General features: G+C 44.2%; 2 protein-coding genes across 3 annotated transcripts; both read right to left on the bottom strand.

Moving 5' to 3' along the window:
• Positions 1–6,960: 6,960 nt before the first annotated feature.
• On the bottom strand, positions 6,961–12,340 carry LOC109909662 (myoneurin). Its single transcript, XM_031796612.1, has 9 exons — positions 12,142–12,340; positions 11,624–11,670; positions 10,728–11,020; positions 9,486–10,330; positions 9,225–9,384; positions 8,957–9,135; positions 8,706–8,789; positions 8,183–8,284; positions 6,961–8,102 (listed from the first exon to the last, which is right to left on the bottom strand). Exons 3-9 carry the CDS (start codon positions 10,988–10,990, stop codon positions 7,573–7,575), a joined length of 2,163 nt encoding a protein of 720 aa, XP_031652472.1. The 5' UTR covers positions 10,991–11,020; positions 11,624–11,670; positions 12,142–12,340; the 3' UTR covers positions 6,961–7,572.
• Positions 12,341–12,736: 396 nt separating this feature from the next.
• Positions 12,737–17,533, bottom strand: LOC109909660 (trichohyalin). 2 transcript variants are annotated; one of them, XM_031796613.1, is made up of 13 exons: positions 17,146–17,533; positions 16,365–16,439; positions 15,919–16,123; positions 15,682–15,751; positions 15,448–15,591; positions 15,233–15,350; positions 15,058–15,108; positions 14,811–14,888; positions 14,106–14,162; positions 13,876–13,935; positions 13,723–13,775; positions 13,477–13,582; positions 12,737–13,256 (listed from the first exon to the last, which is right to left on the bottom strand). In XM_031796613.1, exons 2-13 carry the CDS (start codon positions 16,395–16,397, stop codon positions 12,894–12,896), a joined length of 1,338 nt encoding a protein of 445 aa, XP_031652473.1. In that variant the 5' UTR covers positions 16,398–16,439; positions 17,146–17,533; the 3' UTR covers positions 12,737–12,893. The 2 variants fall into 2 exon arrangements, with proteins under 2 accessions (XP_031652473.1, XP_020364256.1); XM_020508667.2 differs by lacking the exon at positions 17,146–17,533 and adding an exon at positions 17,052–17,128 and having other exon boundaries at positions 12,749–13,256.
• Positions 17,534–20,038: the final 2,505 nt, after the last annotated feature.

The raw sequence follows: 20,038 nt of genomic DNA on the forward strand, positions 1-20,038 counted from the left end.
CAAATCAAATTTTATTAGTCACATGTGTCGAATACAACAGGTGTAGACCTTACAGTGAAATGCTTACTTATGAGCCCCTAACCAACAATGCAGTTTTGAAAAAATACAGATAAGAATAAGAGATAAAAGTAACAAGTAATTAAAGAACAGCAGTAAAATAACAAAAGCAAGACTATATACAGCGGTTTACTGATACAGAGTCAATGTGCAGGGAGCACCTGTTAGTTGAGGTAGTATGTACATGTACTGTAGGTAGAGTTATTAAAGTGACTATGCATTGATGACAACAGAGAGTAGCAGTGATGTAAGGGGGGGGGGGGGGGGGGCAATGCAAATAGTCTGGGTAGCCATTTGACTAGATGTTCAGGAGTCTTATGGCTTGGGGGTAGAAGCTGTTTAGAAGCCTCTTGAACCTAGACTTGGCGCTCCGGTACCGCTTGCCGTGCGGTAGCAGAGAGAACAGTCTATGACTAGAGTGACTGGATTCTGACAATTTTTAGGGCCTACCTCTGACACCGCTTGGTATAGAGGTCCTGGATGGCAGGAAGCTTGGCCCCAGTGATGTACTAGGCCGTTCGCACTACCCTCTGTAGTGCCTTGCAGCCGGAGGCCGAGCTGTTGCCATACCAGGCAGTGATGCAACCAGTCAGAATGCTCCGGAACCTTTTGAGGATCTGAAGACCCATGCCAAATCTTTTCAGTCTCCCGAGGTGGAATATGTTTTGATGTGCCCTCTACACAACTGTCATGGTGTGCTAGGGTTTCTGGGATGATGGTGTTGATGTGAGCCATGACCAGCCTTTCAAAGCACTTCATGGTTACAGGCGTGAGTACTACGGGTCAGTAGTCATTTAGGCAGGTTACCTTAGTGTTCTTGGGCACAGGTACTATGGTGGTCTGCTTAAAACATGTTGGTATTACAGACAAGGACAGGGAGAGGTTGAAAATGTCAGTGAAGACACTTGCCAATTGGTCCGCACATGCTCGCAGTATACATCCTGGTAATCGTCTGGCCCTGCGGCCTCGTGAATGTTGTTTAAAGGTCTTACTGACATCGGCTGCGATCACACAGTCTTCTGGAACAGCTGGTGCTCTCATGCATGTTTCAGTGTTACTTGCCTCGAAGCGAGCATAGAAGTACTTTAGCTCGTCTGGTAATGCTTGTGTCACTGGGCAGCTCTTGGCTGTGCTTCCCTTTGTAGTCTGCAATGGTTTGCATGCCCTGCCAGATTAGACAAGCGTCAGAACCGGTCTAGTACGATTCGATCTTAGTCCTGTATTGACGCTTTGCCTGTTTGATGGTTCGTCGGAGGGCAAAGCGGGATTTCGTATAAGCTTCCGAGTTAGAGTCCCGCTCCTTGAAAACGGCAGCTCTAGCCTTTAGCTCAGTGCGGATGCTGCCTGTAATCAACAGCTTCTGGTTGGGGTATGTACGTACGGTCACTGTGGGGACGACATCATCGATGCACTTACAGATGAAGCCAATGACTGATGTGGTGTACTCCTCAGTTCCATCGGAAGAATCCCGGAACATATTCTAGTCTGTGCTAGCAAAACAGTCCTGTAGCTTAGCATCTGCTTCATCTGACCACTTTCTTTATTGATCTAGTCACTGGTGCTTCCTGCTTTCATTTTTGCTTATTAGCAGGAATCAGGTGGATAGAATTATGGTCAGATTTGCCGAATGGAGGGCGAAGGAGTCCTTTGTATGTGTCTCTGTGTGTGGAGTATAGAGTTATTTTTCCTCTGGTTACATATTTAACATGCTGATAGAAATTTGGCAAAACAGATTTAAGTTTCCCTGCATTAAAGTCCCCAGCTACTAGAAGCACCGCCTCTGGGTGAGCGTTTTCTTGTTTGCTTATGGCGGAATATAACTCATTCAATGCTGTCTTAGTGCCAGCCTATGACTGTGGTGGTATGTAAACAGCTACGAAGAATACAGATGAAAACTCTCTCGGTAGGTAGTGTGGTCTACAGCTAATCATGAGATACTCTTCCTCAGGCGAGCAATAGCTCGAGACTTCCTTAGATATCGTGCACCAGCTGTTATCTTTGGACACTGTGCTATCTAACCTCCAAACAAGCTTCAATGCCATACAACACTCCTTCCGTGGCCTCCAACTGCTCTTAAACGCTAGTAAAACCAAATGCATGCTTTTCAACCGGTCGATGCCTGCACCCGCATGCCCGACTAGCATCACCACCCTGGATGGTTCCGACCTAGAATATGTGGACGTCTATAAGTACCTAGGTGTCTGGCTAGACTGCAAACTCTCCTTCCAGACTCATATCAAACATCTCCAATCGAAAATCAAATCAAGAGTCGGCTTTCTATTCCGCAACAAAGCCTCCTTCACTCACGCCGCCAAGCTTACCCTAGTAAAACTGACTATCCTACCGATCCTCGACTTCGGCGATGTCATCTACAAAATGGCTTCCAACACTCTACTCAGCAAACTGGATGCAGTCTATCACAGTGCCATCCGTTTCGTCACTAAAGCACCTTATACCACCCACCACTGCGACTTGTATGCTCTAGTCGGCTGGCCCTCGCTACATATTCGTCGCCAGACCCACTGGCTCCAGGTCATCTACAAGTCCATGCTAGGTAAAGCTCCGCCTTATCTCAGCTCACTGGTCACGATGGCAACACCCATCCGTAGCACGCGCTCCAGCAGGTGTATCTCACTTCGTTCCAGTACTCTGCTGCCTGTGACTGGAACGAATTGCAAAAATCGCTGAAGTTGGAGACTTTTATCTCCCTCACCAACTTCAAACATCAGCTATCTGAGCGGCTAACCGATCGCTGCAGCTGTACATAGTCTATTGGTAAATAGCCCACCCTTTCTCACCTACCTCATCCCCATACTGTTTTTATTTATTTACTTTTCTGCTCTTTTGCACACCAATATCTCTACCTGTACATGACCATCTGATCATTCATCACTCCAGTGTTAATCTGCAAAATTGTAATTATTTGCCTACCTCCTCATGCCTTTTGCACACATTGTATATAGACTCCCCCTTTGGTTTCTACTGTGTTATTGACTTGTTAATTGTTTACTCCATGTGTAACTCTTTGTTGTCTGCTCACACTGCTATGCTTTATCTTGGCCAGGTCGCAGTTGCAAATGAGAACTTGTTCTCAACTAGCCTACCTGGTTAAATAAAGGTGAAATAAAACATTTTTTAAATATTTTTTTTACAAAAATACATAGTCCGCCGCCCCTTGTCTTACCAGACGCTGCTGTTCTATCCTGTTCTAATAATCTAATATTTTAAGTGCTTTCATTGTCTGATTACAGTATATGCCCCCTTTATTTATCCTACGGTTCTAACTTGGGGTACAGGGAGAGCACTGTAAAAACAGGGCATGCTCTGAATTCTGTCGCTGTACATTTCAAAAGTACAAAACAAATAGTTATATTGACTAACGCTACATGCATTCTAGCGTGCTCATTGTCTTAATCGAAATTACGGACAATAACCTGAAACACAAGCCCAAATATAAACTCAGCAAAGAAAGAAACGTCCTCTCACCGTCAACTGCGTTTATTTTCAGCAAACTAAATGTGTAAATATTTGTTTGAACATAACAAGATTCAACAACTGAGACATAAACTGAACAAGTTCCAGACATGTGACTAACATAAATGGAATAATGTGTCCCTGAACGAAGGGGGGGGGTCAAAATCAAAAGTAACCGTCAGTATCTGGTGTGGCCACCAGCTGTATTAAGTACTGCAGTGCATCTCCTCCTCATGGACTGCACCAGATTTGCCAGTTCTTGCTGTGAGATGTTACCCCATTCTTCCACCAAGGCACTTGCAAGCTCCTGGACATTTCTTGGGGGAATGGCCCTAGCCCTCACCCTCTGATCCAACAGGTCCCAGACGTGCTCAATGGGATTGAGATCCGGGCTCTTCGCTGGCCATGGCAGAACACTGACATTCTTGTCTTGCAGGAAATCACGCACAGAACGAGCAGTATGGCTGGTGGCATTGTCATACTGGAGGGTCATGTCAGGATGAGCCTGCAGGAAGGGTACCACGAGGGAGGAGAATGTCTTCTCTGTAATGCACAGCGTTGAGATTGCCTGCAATGACAACAAGCTCAGTCCGATGATTCTGTGACACACCGCCCCAGACCATGACGGACTCTCCAAATCGATCCCGCTCCAGAGTACAGGCCTCGGTGTAACACTCATTCCTTCGACGATAAACGTGAAATCGACCATCACCCCTCGTGAGACAAAACCGCAACTCGTCATTGAAGAGCACTTTTTACCAGTCCTGTCTGGTCCAGCGATGGTGGGTTTGTGCCCATAGGCGAAGTTGTTGCCGGTGATGTCTGGTGAGGACATGCCTTACAACAGGCCTACAAGCCCTCAGTCCAGCCTCTCTCAGCCTAGTGCGGACAGTCTGAGCACTGATGGAGGGATTGTGCATTCCTGGTGTAACTCAGGCAGTTGTTGTTGCCATCCTGTACCTGTCCTGCAGGTGTGATGTTGGGATGTACCGATCCTGTGCAGGTGTTGTTACACGTGGTTACACAGCTGGCCGTCCTGTCTCCCTGTAGGCTGTCTTAGGCGTCTCACAGTACGAACATTGCAATTTATTGCCCTGGCCACATTTGCAGTCCTCAGCATGCCGAAGGCACGTTCACGCAGATGAGCAGGGACCCCGGGCATCTTTCTTTTGGTGTTTTTCAGAGTCAGTAGAAAGGCCTCTTTAGTGTCCTAAGTTTTCATAACTGTGACCTTAATTGCCTACCGTCTGTAAGCTGTTAGTGTCTTAATGACCGTTCCACAGGTGAATGTTCATTAATTGTTTATGGTTCATTGTACAAGCATGGGAAACAGTGTTTATGAAACCCTTTACAATGAAGATCTGTGAAGTTATTTGGATTTTTAGGAATTATCTTTGAAAGACAGGGTCCTGAAAAAGGGACGTTTCTTTTTTTGCTGAGTTTACACTGGAGTTGCTTACCGAGACAATGTTCCTGAGTGGCCTAGTTACAGTTTTCACTTAAATCGGCTTGTAAGTCTATGACATTGCTAGCAATGATCAACAACCAACTTGTCAGAGCTTGAATAATTTTGAAAATAATGTGCAAATATTGTACTATTCAAGTGTGCAAAGCTAGTAGAGACTTACCCAGAAAGATTCACAGCTGTAATCACTGTTAAATGGGATTCTAATATGTATTGACTCAGGGGTTGTAATACTTATCTAATCAAGTTATATACAGTTGAAGTCGGAAGTTTACATACACCTTAGCCAAATACATTTAAACTTTTTTTTTTTTTTTTTTACAATTCCTGACATTTAATCAGGAACAATTCCCCGTCTTAGGTCAGTTAGGATAACCACTTTTTTTAAGAATGTGAAATGCCAGAATAATAGAGAATTATTTATTTCAGCTTTTATTTATTTCATCACATTCCCAGTGGGTCAGAAGTTTACATACACTCAATTAGTATTTGGTAGCAATGCCTTTAAATTGTTTAACTTGGGTCAAATGTTTCTTGTAGCCTTCCACAAGCTTCCCACAGTAAGTTGGGTGAATTTTGGCTCATTCCTCCTGACAGAGCTGGTGTAATTGAGTGAGGTTTGTAGGCTTCCTTGCTCGTACACTCTTTCTCTGTTCTGGCCACAAATTTGCTATAGGAGGTCAGAGCTTTGTGATGGCCACTCCAATACCTTGACTTTGTTGTCCTTAAGCCATTTTACCACAACTTTGGAAGTATACTTGGGGTCATTGTCCATTTGGAAGACTCATTTGTGACCAAGCTTTAACTTCCTGACTGATGTCTTGAGACGTTGCTTCAATATATCCACATACTTTTCCTTTCCTCATGATGCCATCTATTTTGTGAAGTGCACCAGTCCCTCCTGCAGCAAAGACCCCTCACAACATGATGCTGCCACCCCTGTGCTTCACGGTTGGGATGGTGTTCTTCAGCTTGCAAGCCTCCCCCTTTTTCCTACAAACAACGATGGTCATCATGGCCAAACTGTTCTATTTTTGTTTCATCACACCAGAGGACATTTCTCCAAAAAGTACGATCTTTGTCCCCATGTGCAGTTGCAAACTATAGTCTGGCTTTTTTATGGAAGTTTTGGTGCAGTGGCTTCTTCCTTGCTGAGCGGCCTTTCAGGTTATGTCAATATAGGACTCGTTTTACTGTTGTTATAGATACTTTTGTACCCGTTTCCTCCAGCATCTTCACAAGGTCCTTTGCTGCAGTTCTGGGATTGATTTGCACTTTTTGCACCAAAGTACATTCATCTCTCGGAGACAGAACGCATCTCCTTCCTGAGCGGTATGACGGCTGCGTGGTCCCATGGTGTTTATACTATTGTTTGTACAGATGAACGTGGTACCTTCAGGCGTTTGGTAACCAGACTTGTAGAGGTCTACAAAATGTTTTATGAGGTCTTGGCTGATTTCTTTAGATTTGTTCCATGATGTCAATCAAAGAGGCACCGATTATGAAGGTAGGCCTTGAAATACATCCACAGGTACACCTCCAATTGACTCAAATGGTGTCAATTAGCCTATTAGAAGCTTCTAAAACCATAACATAATTTTCTGAAATTTTCCAAGTTGTTTAACAGCAGTCAACTTCGTGTATGTAAACTTCTGACCCACTGGAATTGTGATACAGTAAATTATAAGTGATGCAGTGAATTATAATGTCTGTAAACAATTGTTGGAAAAATTACTTGTGTCATGCACAAAGCAAATGTCCTAACCGACTTGCCAAAACTATTGTTTGTTAACAAGAAATTTGTGGAGCGGTTGAAAAATGACTCCAACCTAAGTGTATGTAAACGTCCAACTTCAACTGTAAGTGTTGTATTTTTCACATATATATATATTCTTTTACTCATCTTAGAATGTTTTTTCCAATTTGACATTACAGAGTATGTTGTGTAGATCATTGACACAAAATTACAATTAAATCAATTTTAATCCCACTTTGTAACACCAATTTTGGGGGGAAAAATCAAGGTGTGTGAATAAAGAAGAGCTGTTGAATTAAAAACCTTGACTTTTCATAAATATCCATCTCAATACTACCTCTAGATTCCATAAGACATTAAACCCCATGTTACTGAGACGTGGGATTAAAACCAGAACATTGAACAGAGGACGATTCAGGATGTGTAGAGAAATGCAAAGCCAGGAGATGGTGAGCCTGGCTGTTCTGTGGGTAGGTCCTCAGTGATTATCTCTAGTAATAAACATTTCAAACATACAATCAAATAAATGTTTAGATCTGAATGAGTTCATTTCATTAAAAGATGGAGTGAATTACAAAAAGTTATGCACTCACTACTGTAAGTCGCTGTGGATGAGAGCATCTGCTACCTTACTAAAATGTAAATGTAATTACATATATGATTTGTCAACATCCACACTATTCACAGTTCTATATCTGACACTACAGCTGATTCATATTGGATCCTGTAGGTCCCGTTGATCCATTCAAAAAGGTTGGATCCACTCCAAGCCTGAGAGAGTTATGTTAGGATCTGGGTGAGGGGGTCAGAGGTGGTTGAGTCAGGGGTCAGGGCAGGGGTCATTGTCCAAAGTTCTAATGATGATGATCTGCTCCATGTCTTCGACAGGGTAGGCTGGATCACAGTGGGAGAGTGAGGAAGAGAAGTTGGAGGAAGATGTACGCAACTGTTCTACTAGAACACTGAGAGGGTTTGGGCTCAAGTTAGGGGTCGTTGGTTCAGGGTTGTCTGCCTCCTCGAGGTCAGGGTTGCCTGGCTCCTCGGTGTCAGGGTTGCCTGGCTCCTCGGTGTCAGGGTTGCCTGGCTCCTCGGTGTCAGGGTTGCCTGGCTCCTCGGTGTCAGGGTTGCCTGGCTCCTCGGTGTCAGGGTTGCCTGGCTCCTCGGTGTCAGGGTTGCCTGGCTCCTCGGGGTCAGGGTTGCCTGGCTCCTCGGGGTCAGGGTTGCCTGGCTCCTCGGGGTCAGGGTTGCCTGGCTCCTCGTGCATGGGGCTGGGCGCATCGCGGGAGATTAGCCCCTGGTGGTCGATAGGAATGTTGTGGAGGAGAACCCATTCTGGAACCGCCATTGGAACTGGAGAACACACACACAGGTTAACATAGATGGCCAAAAGGATAAGTTGGCACACACACACACACACACACACATCTCACCTAAGTGTTGTCTCTCTTGGTGTTTCTTCAGGCTGCTCAGGCCAGCGTAGGTGTTTCCACACAGCTCACATGTCACACGCTGCTTAACAGCTGAGTCTCCACCTACACACACATACAGCAAACACACACACCCAAATCTTTCCCCATTCTCTACAACTAGGCCCAGGAGTCTTTCCTGGTCAAGTCACATGGTCAGGAAAAACTCAGCAACATCTATAATCTCCATATCAACTCCTTTATCAGTCTATCCATCGCTTCCATCTTCTACCTTCTTCCCGCTACACTTCTATATGGTCCCTTCTTCTCAATCCTCTATTCTTTACCTACATCTCTCTCTCTCTCCTCTTCCAAGTGACTCTCTCCATCTTGTGTTTACTCTCCACTCCAGGACAGGTGCTCTTCTAGAACACAGTAGATCTACACAACTAACAGACAGCTTGCTTGTCATCTTTTCCCTAGGATAGATTTAAGTATTCAAAGTGGTTGGTTCTCACGTGTGTGTGTGTGTGTTTGGTAGACTCACCGTTGTGGATGCGGGAGTGTTTGTTGAGTTCTCGTTTGGTAATGAAGGCCTTCTGACACACCAGACACTCGTGTGGAGCTTCACCTGGAAAACACACAGAAACACAGACGCGCGCACACACACACGTCAGATAAAACAGGGACACATGATCTCACACACACACACGTCAGAGAATACAGGGACACATGATCACACACACACCATCAATACTAATTTAACTGGTAATGTTTCTCTTTGCTTCAGTGTGTTACCTGTGTGTTTGCGTTTGTGTGTGATGAGAGAGGAAGAGACGGAGAAGGCCATCCCACAATCGTCACATTGGTAAGGTTTCTCTCCTGTGTGGATCCTCATGTGATAGGTCAGAGTGCTGGCCTGGGCAAAACCCTTCCCACACTGTTCACACACATACGGCTTCTCTCCACTGTGCTTCCTATATGGACACACACACAGGTAGATAGATACACACAAATAGGTCTTCTCTCCAAACATGCATGCACACTCAGACACACACAGTCCTACCTGCAGTGTATCTTGTAGTTAGATGAGGTAGCGAACTGCAGCCCACATTGTTCACAGGTGTAAGGTTTCTCTTCTCCGTGGTACATTCGACAGTGAGCCACCAACTGACACTTCTGGGCAAAACCCTTGTCACACTGAGAACATGCAAACGGCTTCTCTCCTAGAAAGGCAGAGAGACAGTTAGGTTGTCTCACACCTGTACGTGTATGCGGAGGAGTGTGTCTTACCCGTGTGTATGCTAGCTATGTGTGTGTCTCTTACCTGTGTGTATACGGAGGTGAGTCTTGAGCTGGTTTCCCTGTGTGAAGGCTCTGGAACAGAAGAGACACTGGAAAGGTTTCACTCCTTTATGGATCCTCATGTGTCTCCTCAGGCTACTGATCTCAGAGAACTCTTTGTTACACTCAGCACACACTGGCTTCTCTTTCACCTGTTGGTTCTTCAACCCAGCCTTCCACTCATCCCCCTCTCCATCGCTCGATCTGCTCTCCTTCAGTTTCCCTCTTCCTCTGCCTCTGCCTCTCTTCTTTCCTCTCCTCTCTCCACTGCTCCTCCTTTGCCTCTTGACAGGTTTCAATGATGAAGGGCTGAGGTCTGTCACATTCTCCTCAACGATCTGAAGGTCTGACACCTTCAATGACAGATCCCTCCTCATTCCTCCTCCCCTCCCCCTTCCCCTCCCCCTTCCCCTCCCCCTGCCCCTCTGAGGCTGGGAGACTGTTGTGTCATCTTGGGTGTCGTCATGGCTAGGTGATGTTGGGTTGCTAGGCAAGGGTTGGTTTTGAGGTGTGGCCTTGGGCTTTCTTCCCTTTCTTTTCCTCGCTCCTCTTCGGGGGGATGTTGGGGGGCTTGGGGAGGGAGGGGTGTACTCTGGATCTCCCCGCTCTTCTTCCTCCTCCCTCTCTACCGAGCCCCCTCCAGAAACGCAGGACAAGGGCTTGAACGACTCTGGGCTGGGGGGTGAAGCTAAGCAATGGGGGGAGGTGGTAGGTGAGGCTGACTCTATCCTCATCTCCCGTTGGCTGTCAGACTTGTCTATCAGGTGACGCTCTGCCTCCCTCATCCCCAGGAACACCGCCGCTCCCAGCACGGCCTCCGACCCATCACTGTTATCATGGCAACCACAAATAAACAAGAGATCAATAACTAAAACAGATAAACAACAGATTAACAACAATATCGTATCCTACATAGCACAGGAGTTTGGTGGCACCTTAATTTGGGAGGACGGGCTCATAGTAATGGCTGGAATGGAATAAAAGGAATGGTAATCGAACTCATCAAACACATGCTTTCCATGTGTTTGATACCATTCCATTCACTCCATTCCTGCCCTCAGCAGCCTCCTGTGATACATAGTTATTGTGATGGTATGATGGTGGTGTAGTCATATTATACAAAGGGAGTAGTAGGGGCGCTTACACACCTTTTGATTTGATGAATAGTATTGCCACACCTATTGCTAAATTAGCTTCGTACACATCAGTGTAGTGATGTACCTACCTGTCAGTGAGTAGTTCTCCAGAATAGATGTATTTCAGCAGGGTGTTCAGGGCCTGCTCACTGACAAACTCCGGGTTAAGGGTTGTGACCAGGTGACCTCTGTCAGGCAGTGCGGAGAAGAACCCGCTGAACGCCGCCAGGACATTACGGTGCGCTCGGAACAGCGTGTCGCCCACGACGACCGTAATGTCACACAGAACGTTGCTTTCCCGCTGCCAACGCAGCTGCTCCAACAGGTGCTCGCTGTGGGCCAGCTGTGACATTACTGCTTCCGGGTTCACGCTGGGGTCAAACTGCAGGGAGGGGAATTCATTTCAACCGGATAGTTTTTTAACTAACAGTGCAATACCTTTACTAAAAGGTCTTTATGTCAGAGGAGATAGTGTGCTTGCAAGGTTGTTGCTGTTTATATCTGAGAAAGGCTAGGACAGGTCCAACCTCAAACTGACAGTATTTAAAGGGGAAATCTACATCCATTTCTGGATGTATAAATGAATTATATATCCTCATGGATTCTTGAAGAATATATCTTAGAAATGCCTAATGAGCTTAGTTTACTGTCACACTTCATCAGAACCCAAAATATAAGCTTGTTTAACTCCAATGTTTGTAAACATTGTAAATATAAACAAACACTGTAAAAGCTAAAAACTTGATTAAAACTATGTTGATATCTTGGATGGTCAGTCCTTGCATCCATATTCCTATGAATTTGAGAGTGGTTACATTTCTCCATGTCCAGCCCTAATCTTTTTACCAAAACATTATTGTTTAAACAGTCAATCTTTTCTCTCCCCAAATAATAATAGCTTATCCATCTACCATTCTAGTTCTTTCCTTCTCTCTCCCTCAGCAAGATACACATAACACATTTACATAAACACACATGTACTCACCCTTTATAATAATGTTAATGTTTGGTTGAAAGTGTGTATCGGGTGTTCTGTTGGGATAAAAATAAGTGATTTAAATGAATACACAATTACAACCACAACACTCATCTCATCGAACAGTTTAGCCAACATTATGAAAATAAAAGTTCCTCAGTTCCATAGCTAACTGCCCTACTGCTAACCGCGAAAATCAGCTACGTTCTGTTGAACCATTACTCATATATCAATTTAATTGTGAATAATTTCCTATGCTATAATTATAAATGTACATTAAGATAAACGTTTATGAAGTTTGAAACCATTTAATCTCTCTTAAATGTTGATTTCGCGGATAAATTACTGTTAATAACAAAGCGCTCTTATTTCGAAATACGACGAGCGCGGTAAACTAGCGAAGTTAGTCCATTTTAAAATGACGGGGCATTCAGGAGGGTAACCACATGTGCAAACATAACATTAAAAACCTCTGAAATGTAGAAACAGAGCATATAGACGGATTTAAATGTGTAAAATGAGAATACCGTATTATATAAATCCTTTTACGAAGTAGCCATTTTCGGATGACGTCAGACCACGACTCCAGTCCACTGCTCAGGTCTCGCGTTGTTTGAAAATATACATTAAAACGTTTATATGAAGTGGAAAGACAAACTGGTTCATGTCTCTGTATTGAATGTATCCAAACAGGAACGTGACAGTGCATTTATTTAGGACTGTACAGAACAATCTCTACTTTCTTGCTGTTTGTGCCCAACAATGTTTGTACCGTTTTGTGCTGCTACCATGTTGTGTCGCTGCCATGCTATGTTGTCGTCTTATGTCTCTCTTGTCGTGATGTGTGTTTTGTCCTATATTTTTAATCCCAGCCCCCATCCACGCAGAGGCCTTTTGGTAGGCCGTGAATTGTAAATAAGAATTTGTTCTTAACTGATTTGCCTAGTTAAATAAAGATTAAATAAAAATAAATAAAACAGTGTAGAGAAATAACAAAAACATGAACAACATTGAGTCCAATCTTTAAAATGTAATTGAGCTAATCTTCATAAAGCTAAAAAATAAACATTGTAAAATCAACTCTACTGTTTCCCTTTATTAAAATACAACCAGTTGTCCATGTATGATGCAGTATTCAGTTTTATTTAGTTAACAGCAACATTGCAGCCTGGGAGGGTTGAAGATCAGGGTTGGTCGATTGAGGTTTGATTAGTGTGTGTGTTTTTCTGAATGTGTGCGTGTAGGTAGGTATGCATGCGTATATATATGTATGTATGTGTTACAGAGGAGGAAGGCCTATGTGGTGCACATTGCAGTATGGCTGTATGAGGTATCTGGCAGTAGACCAGAGGATATCGGTGCAGCTGAGTCCAGTACAGTGGTCGTAGCAGCCAGGGACCATGGAGACCAGCACACCCAGAGGAGCCAGGAAACCCAGGGTGAAACCTCCTGCTGCCTGGACACCTCCCACCAGATCTGACCACACACCTCTCTTCTCCTGTAACAGCTGTTTCTCCTCCTTGACCTCCTCATCTTTCTTCTCATTCTCCTCTCTTTCTATCCTCTCATCCACTCTCTGCTTCTCCTCTTTCTCTACCCTCTCATCTCTTTGCTCCTGCACCTCCTCATCAGAGGACTCATCCTGGGATAGGAAGTGAACACATACATTTCACAACAGAGCATCTCCCTAGTGTGTGTGAAGGCAGCCTGCCTCCCAGCTAAGTCCTACCCTAAGCTCACACTGTCCTGTAGTACTACCTGATCACCAAACAGTGAAGGCAACACTACAGACAAGCACTTCTTGCACTTTGGGGGAAATGTGAAAAGAGTGATCGGTCATATGTTGTGTGTATGCGACCCACCATCCTACGTGGCAGTAGACCCATTTCCTCCGCTAGAGAGATGGAGCGCTGAGTGGCTGCAGACAGAGTCCCATCTAAAGCCATGTAACGCCCCTCTCCTCCATTACTAAAAACAGAGAAAGAGATAGGGAAAGACAGGGGGAAAGAGAGAAAGGGTATTAAAAAAAGAGAGGGTATTACAAAGAACGTGCCAAAATTAGAGAGTGATTGTGTGAGGGATGTTATGATTGAGTGTGTGTGTGTTACACTAGGGCCTCTGCCAGTTGGCTCTCCAGATCCTTCATCTTCTCCTTCAGATCCTGAGAACAGAGAAACACACAACATAAAGCCCACAGTGTGTATCAGTTAGATGTATGAGGTCTACATCCGGCATATGTAAAATGTGTGTGTGTGTTGTACCTGTGCGATGGAGGAGTACTCTGTGAGGGACTGCTCCAACTGCTCAATAACAAAGTCCTTCTGTAGGGGAGACACACAAAGAGATGTTGGGGACTGGCCAGCCAGCTAATAGACTGCAATGGACCTCATTTAAACTGGCAAGTCATGTGGCATGTCTAAAGAACATTTATTGGGAATTTAGGGACTATTTGAAATGTAAACATTATTTTCAATATGTAGTTATCCCATACCTTATGTATGACCTCATACCTCTGATCCAGGGCGAGTCTGCTCTCCTCTAGCCGTAGCTGTTTCATGCACACACACACACACACACACACTTAATAGTTGGGATGGAACAAAAGCATGTGGCCTCCCAGGAACACAATCACCGCCCTGTGATCTGGTGGAAGGACCACAATCACCACCCTCTGATCTGGTGGAAGGACCACAATCACCCTCCCGCCACAATCACCCTCCCATGATCTGGTGGAAGGACCACAATCACCCCCCTGTGATCTGGTGGAAAGACCACAATCACCCATCTGTGATCTGGTGGAAGGATATCAATCACCCCCCTGTGATCTGGTGAAAGGATATCAATCACCCCCCTGTGATCTGGTGGAAGGATATCAATCACCCCCCTGTGATCTGGTTGAACGATATCAATCACCCCCCTGTGATCTGGTGGAAGGATATCAATCACCCATCTGTGATCTGGTGGAAGGATATCAATCACCCATCTGTGATCTGGTGGAAGGATATCAATCACCCATCTGTGATCTGGTGGAAGGATATCAATCACCCATCTGTGATCTGGTGGAAGGATATCAATCACCCCCCTGTGATCTGGTGAAAGTATATCAATCACCCCCCTGTGATCTGGTGGAAGGATATCAATCACCCTCCTGTGATCTGGTGGTATCAGATGATATCCGAGCATGTATGTGTGCTACCTGTAAGGCCTGTAGAGCATTGCTGAGGTCAGCGATCTTCTTCTTGTCAGTGGCTCTATCTGGTATAATACGGGACATCTAAGGGAGACAGAGCGAGAGAGAGAGACACACAGAGAGAGAACAGAACAGTTCAGTGATGTTTTGAGGACAACAAATTAATATTATGCATCCATGTTGGCTGGCCAGTGATACGTTCAGTTTGTCTGTTCTGACAGGGTCAAAGGTCAAGGATTAGAAGTCATCATACCTCACTGCCAATGGTCTCGATCTGGTCTTCCAAAATCTCCTTCTCTTTCTCCTGCCGGAACAAGGGATGAATACAACATCCGTTTATCAACACTCTATATCTTTCCTAGGCACTTCCTAACCGTATATATGGTTTCTTGGTTACTATTGCTCTACACCACTTCATGGTAACCCACCAGTTGTTTGATGTAGGACTCCAGGTTGCCCGTAGCGCCGTCCTTCTCAGCTGATAAGCTCCGGATCTCCTCCAGCTCATCCATCAGCTGCTCTGCATCATGGATCGACTGATTCATCCTGACAAACACACACAAATAATGATCAACATTTTGATTGATGGTTACATTTGACCAGGTTGTGCAGTGCAGTGTGTCTGCATGGTTGCTACTGTTACCCTTTGACTTGGTTGCGCAGTGCAGCGTTCTCAGTGCGTAGCAGTGTGTTGTTGTCATCGGCTAACTCCACTGTTCTCTGCAGCTCTGAGTTCAATTGCTTTAGTCTGCTTCGGGAATACACCAACTCTGCTAGAACGTCACTCCTACAACACACGTTAGAAAGTAGTAAATACACCAACTCTGCTATCACAACAGCACTACAACAGGCAATGGGAGTTGTCTGGGGCACTCACAGGTCTGCAGAGTTGAGGATTCTCTCCTCCTCTGACACAAACAGCCTGACAAACTCATCATTTTGCATACCTACACAGGGGACAGGAAAGAAGAGAGAAAGGACCAAGAGTTACCAATACTTCACTGATGTGTCAATGAATCTGACTACCAGCTGAATGTTTGGAACATCAAGAGCCATAGAGAGGAAGAATCAGAATTGGAAAGAATGGCCGATTGCCCGACCAGTCGACTCTCACCAGTAAAAGATGGCGTGACCACTAGCCCTCCCTCATCCTCCCATTGGCCTTCCTCGGCATGCCCCTGGTACCAGCCCCACCGTTCATCCTCCCATTGCCGTTGCCCAGGGTGAGCGTTGAGGAGAGCCGGGAGGTCGAGCACCGAGCATGATGTCACACCGTGGGAGCCACAGCCCTGTAGACCCAGCTGCTGCAGCTGTCCCGCCTACATTAGAACCACAACTTCCTTAGGGAAGGCTTTCAGTCTACATACACAACTCTCAAAGAGCTAACAAATTACTATAAAGCAAAAACAATAGCAGGATACTAGTACAGTATTCAGGTGAGCTTTATTGACATTAAACTGAAATAACCCAATGTTGCCAAAGCAATAAAAAAGGACATTGAAAAAAAACATTTGTTGGCAGAATATGAACATATTCTAGCTGCAGACTTCTAGATATTACCACAATGGGGAAGGAGACGGTCCTGCGCAGCATTCTCCTTCCAAGCCTCAATGCCAATGGAAATCTCTGTCCACCCTGAGAGAGAATCAGAACCCTTTTATTTCTAGGATTCAGACAGTGTTGTTTAGTCAGCTCTACTGATAAAAGTATAGTGGTATAATTTGCAATAAAATCAAGTCTGGAGATAAAGGCAAGTTAATAGCTATATACTTGGAAAGCTACATAATTTCTGAGCTTGAAAAATAATGCCAAATAAGTACAGCGTGCGTTTATGAAGTCATAGTATGAACATCGCCTTGATGTCGTCACAGTAGCTAACAAAGGACAAGCCTCCAAAGGCTAAGCTAAGTAGCTAGCTAGCTGTCATTTTCAACAGCCTGAAAGCGAACAACTGATGTTTTAGCTAGGAAAATGTGTTCAATTTCAGTTTTATAGCAATGTTGTTACTTTTATCTCTTAGTTAGCTAAGCTAACTTTAGTAAACATGAATTGCGATCCAGATTGCGATCCTGAGCTATCTAAAACTGTTAGCTACCTAACCAAGCTATCTAATGAATATGTTTCCATCAATTAGCTAACAGTGATGTAATATATTACTGGCTGATGCAAGTCTTTGTTGATTAAATACAATTATTTTAACTAGCTAATTATTCCAGTTCCATGTAACTACTCATCTGTCTCTCTCACCAAACGACCGTGGGCCACTGCCCTGGGCACAAGCAACTCAACACAAATCAGTGCTCAGTTTCATTATTGTCCGCTCACTTGACTGATCACCCACCTCAACAGTCACCAGTCCAGTAGTAATACAATTTGGCCAAGCACTTTACACTCTTTTACGACTTAGAAGTGATTAAATATGTCTAAAGTTTTCAGACTAGCTTCTACGCTCAGTCGACCACAATTGAATGGACTGCCTGAGTTGGACAGCTTGCAGAACTGTTCTCAACACTGCCAATATTTTCATGATGTGGTGTAACCCATGTCGGATTGTTGTTGTGTTAACATATTAAAAACGCATAGGCTTCCTGTGTATCATGTTCATACAGACCTCCGTCAATGATTTGTATAACTAACACAAGATAGAATAGAGCCTGTCGTGTCCAAATAGCAAATTAATCAGTAAGCACAATATACAGGGAGGTGGCAGAGCTAGTGAGATCCTGTTGGCGCGTTCAAGCATTTATTTTTATATTTTCGTTAGGGAACGCCTTGTCTGTGAAGTGCGCATGTGCAATAACTCAATTCGCCCTACTAAACAGCGCATATTTGTGACATTTTGGCCGTACTACTTTAAATCTCCATGTTTCAAATGTAGGTGCTACAAGGCAGAAATTGGTGACACATGAAGCTTTACCATTTGCTCTGTAATATGAATATATATTTTATTGCATTTATTTATTAATATAACAAAATATAAACATGAATGTTGGCTAATGTTTCAATATATTGTTGATCATAAAATAGCCTTCTCTATAAATCCAGAGTGGGATCTCTGCTACTTTTAGAGTTATGACCAATTTGCAAGCGTTACCAATAGAGGGAATGTGAAAATGGGTTAAAAATGGTCGCCCTCTGCTGGTGATTTGAAGGATGTGTTATGAAGCAAAAGGAGAGCGGTTTTTCGTATTTTTTTTATTTAACCCTTATTTAACTAGGCAAGCCAGTTTAAGAACAAATTATTATTTACAATGATGGCCTACCCCAGCCAAACCCAGACGACGCTGGGCCAATTGTGAAATTTCTCAGAGTATAAAATGGGGCATAACTTTAAAACTATCAGAGATCCCACTCTGGAAATGTGATATGCCTGTACAGTATATTATGTTAAACAATATAAAGAAACATTTGCCAAATATTCTTTATATTTTTAAATATTCATATATATATATATATGAATGTGTATGTAATATATGTTTTATTGTCACATAAATGAATATGATACAATTGTCTGCTACACCAGGTTGATGTGTCAGATGAGAGATATTGGAGAAAGGTTGATCATGGACATTTGGCAGAGTGCTGTGTGATCATGTTAACATTTCATATCTCCAAGAGAGTGGCTACTGACTGAGAAAATATGCAGCCTTTGCAGGTACTGTGTGTCTTTATGTCTGTGTATGTATATAATGTATTATTTACACAGTGGTCTTAATTCCATCTCAATTACCACTAACATTATGTGTGTTTTGTGTCTGATCATGTGTTTATGTGGCTAGGTACTGTGTGTTGTCCAGGTCACCTCATCGGTTGCACATGCTCAGACCGTTCACCTGGGAAGATGCCCCACACCCCCAATTCAACAGGACTTCAACATCACCAAGATAACTGCACGCACAGTGTTAATTGAGATTTATCACACATTAACACACACACACACACACACACAGTAAAAAAGTCATAGTAACTCGAAATAACTTCTAGATGGTGTGTAATACCTGGGTAGGTGGTATGAGGCAGAGAAGCTGCCTGCTGTATTTGAGAGAGGGAAGTGCCAACAGGCCACATACTCACTACTCCACGATAGAACTCATACACTCACATCACAGACTGTATGAAATCAGTCAAACCATAAACATGAACACTCATAACCAGATCTTCTTCAAAGGTGAGATGTGGTACCGGTCCCAGTCCCAACTACACCTATCTCCTAGCCCCAAACCAACCCTGAAGCCCCCAACCCTAGCCCCTACCTCACCTGTCTCTCTGTGTGTGTCTAGGTTTACCAGGTGATCCATACTTGGTTCTGTCTACAGACTACTGAAGTTTCTCTCTGGTCTACTCCTGCACAGACTTCCTTATCAATTTCTAACGGAATATGATTTTGGAATTGACTGCTGTAGTTGAATACATTGATTCTCAATAAAGTATTGGAATGTGAATTGATTTATTTGGTTTGTTCCGTCGACGTTGCCTGGATCGTTTCCGGGACACGATCGTTGCCAAGGGATGTCATCAGCCGCAAAACAACATTTAAGAAAGGCCAATTGAGTCCACTAGTCTTACTCACAGACAACTACCCTATGTCTTGACCTCTTTCTCCCCTCTCTCTCCAGATGAAATCCTGCGACTCGTGATGTTCGGCCGCCCGACATCCTGCCCACTTGACCCCATCCCCTCATCCCTTCTCCAGACCATCTCCAATTCCTCACCTCATCAACTCATCCCTGACCACTGGATGCATCCCCTCTGACTTCAAGATAGCCAGAGTCGCTCCCCTCCTCAAGAAACCAACACTCAACCCCTATGAAGTAAAAAACGACAGACCGGTATCCCTTCTTTTTTTCAGCCAAAACCCTTGAGTGTGCTGTTTCTGACCAACACTCTAGTTATCTCTCTCAGAACAATCTTCTTGACTCTAACCAGTCAGGCTTCAAGGCGGCTCACTCAACTGGGACCACTCTTCTCTGTGTCACAGAGGCTCTCTGCCTTTCCCAAGCTTACTTTTCATGCTCACACTACTGTTTCCCCCAGGGCTTGGTTTTAAGCACTCTTTTCGCTATACATCAAGTCACTCGGCTCCGTCATATCTTCACATGGTCTCTCTTATCACTGCTATGTGGATGACACTTAACTACTCTTCTTCTCCCCTTTCTGACACTCAGGTGGTGACACACATCTCTGCGTGCCTGGCAGACACATCAGCTTGGATGTTGGTCCACCACCTTAAACCC

This window comes from Oncorhynchus kisutch, linkage group LG18, assembly GCF_002021735.2.
Source record: "Oncorhynchus kisutch isolate 150728-3 linkage group LG18, Okis_V2, whole genome shotgun sequence".
NCBI lineage: Eukaryota > Metazoa > Chordata > Actinopteri > Salmoniformes > Salmonidae > Oncorhynchus > Oncorhynchus kisutch.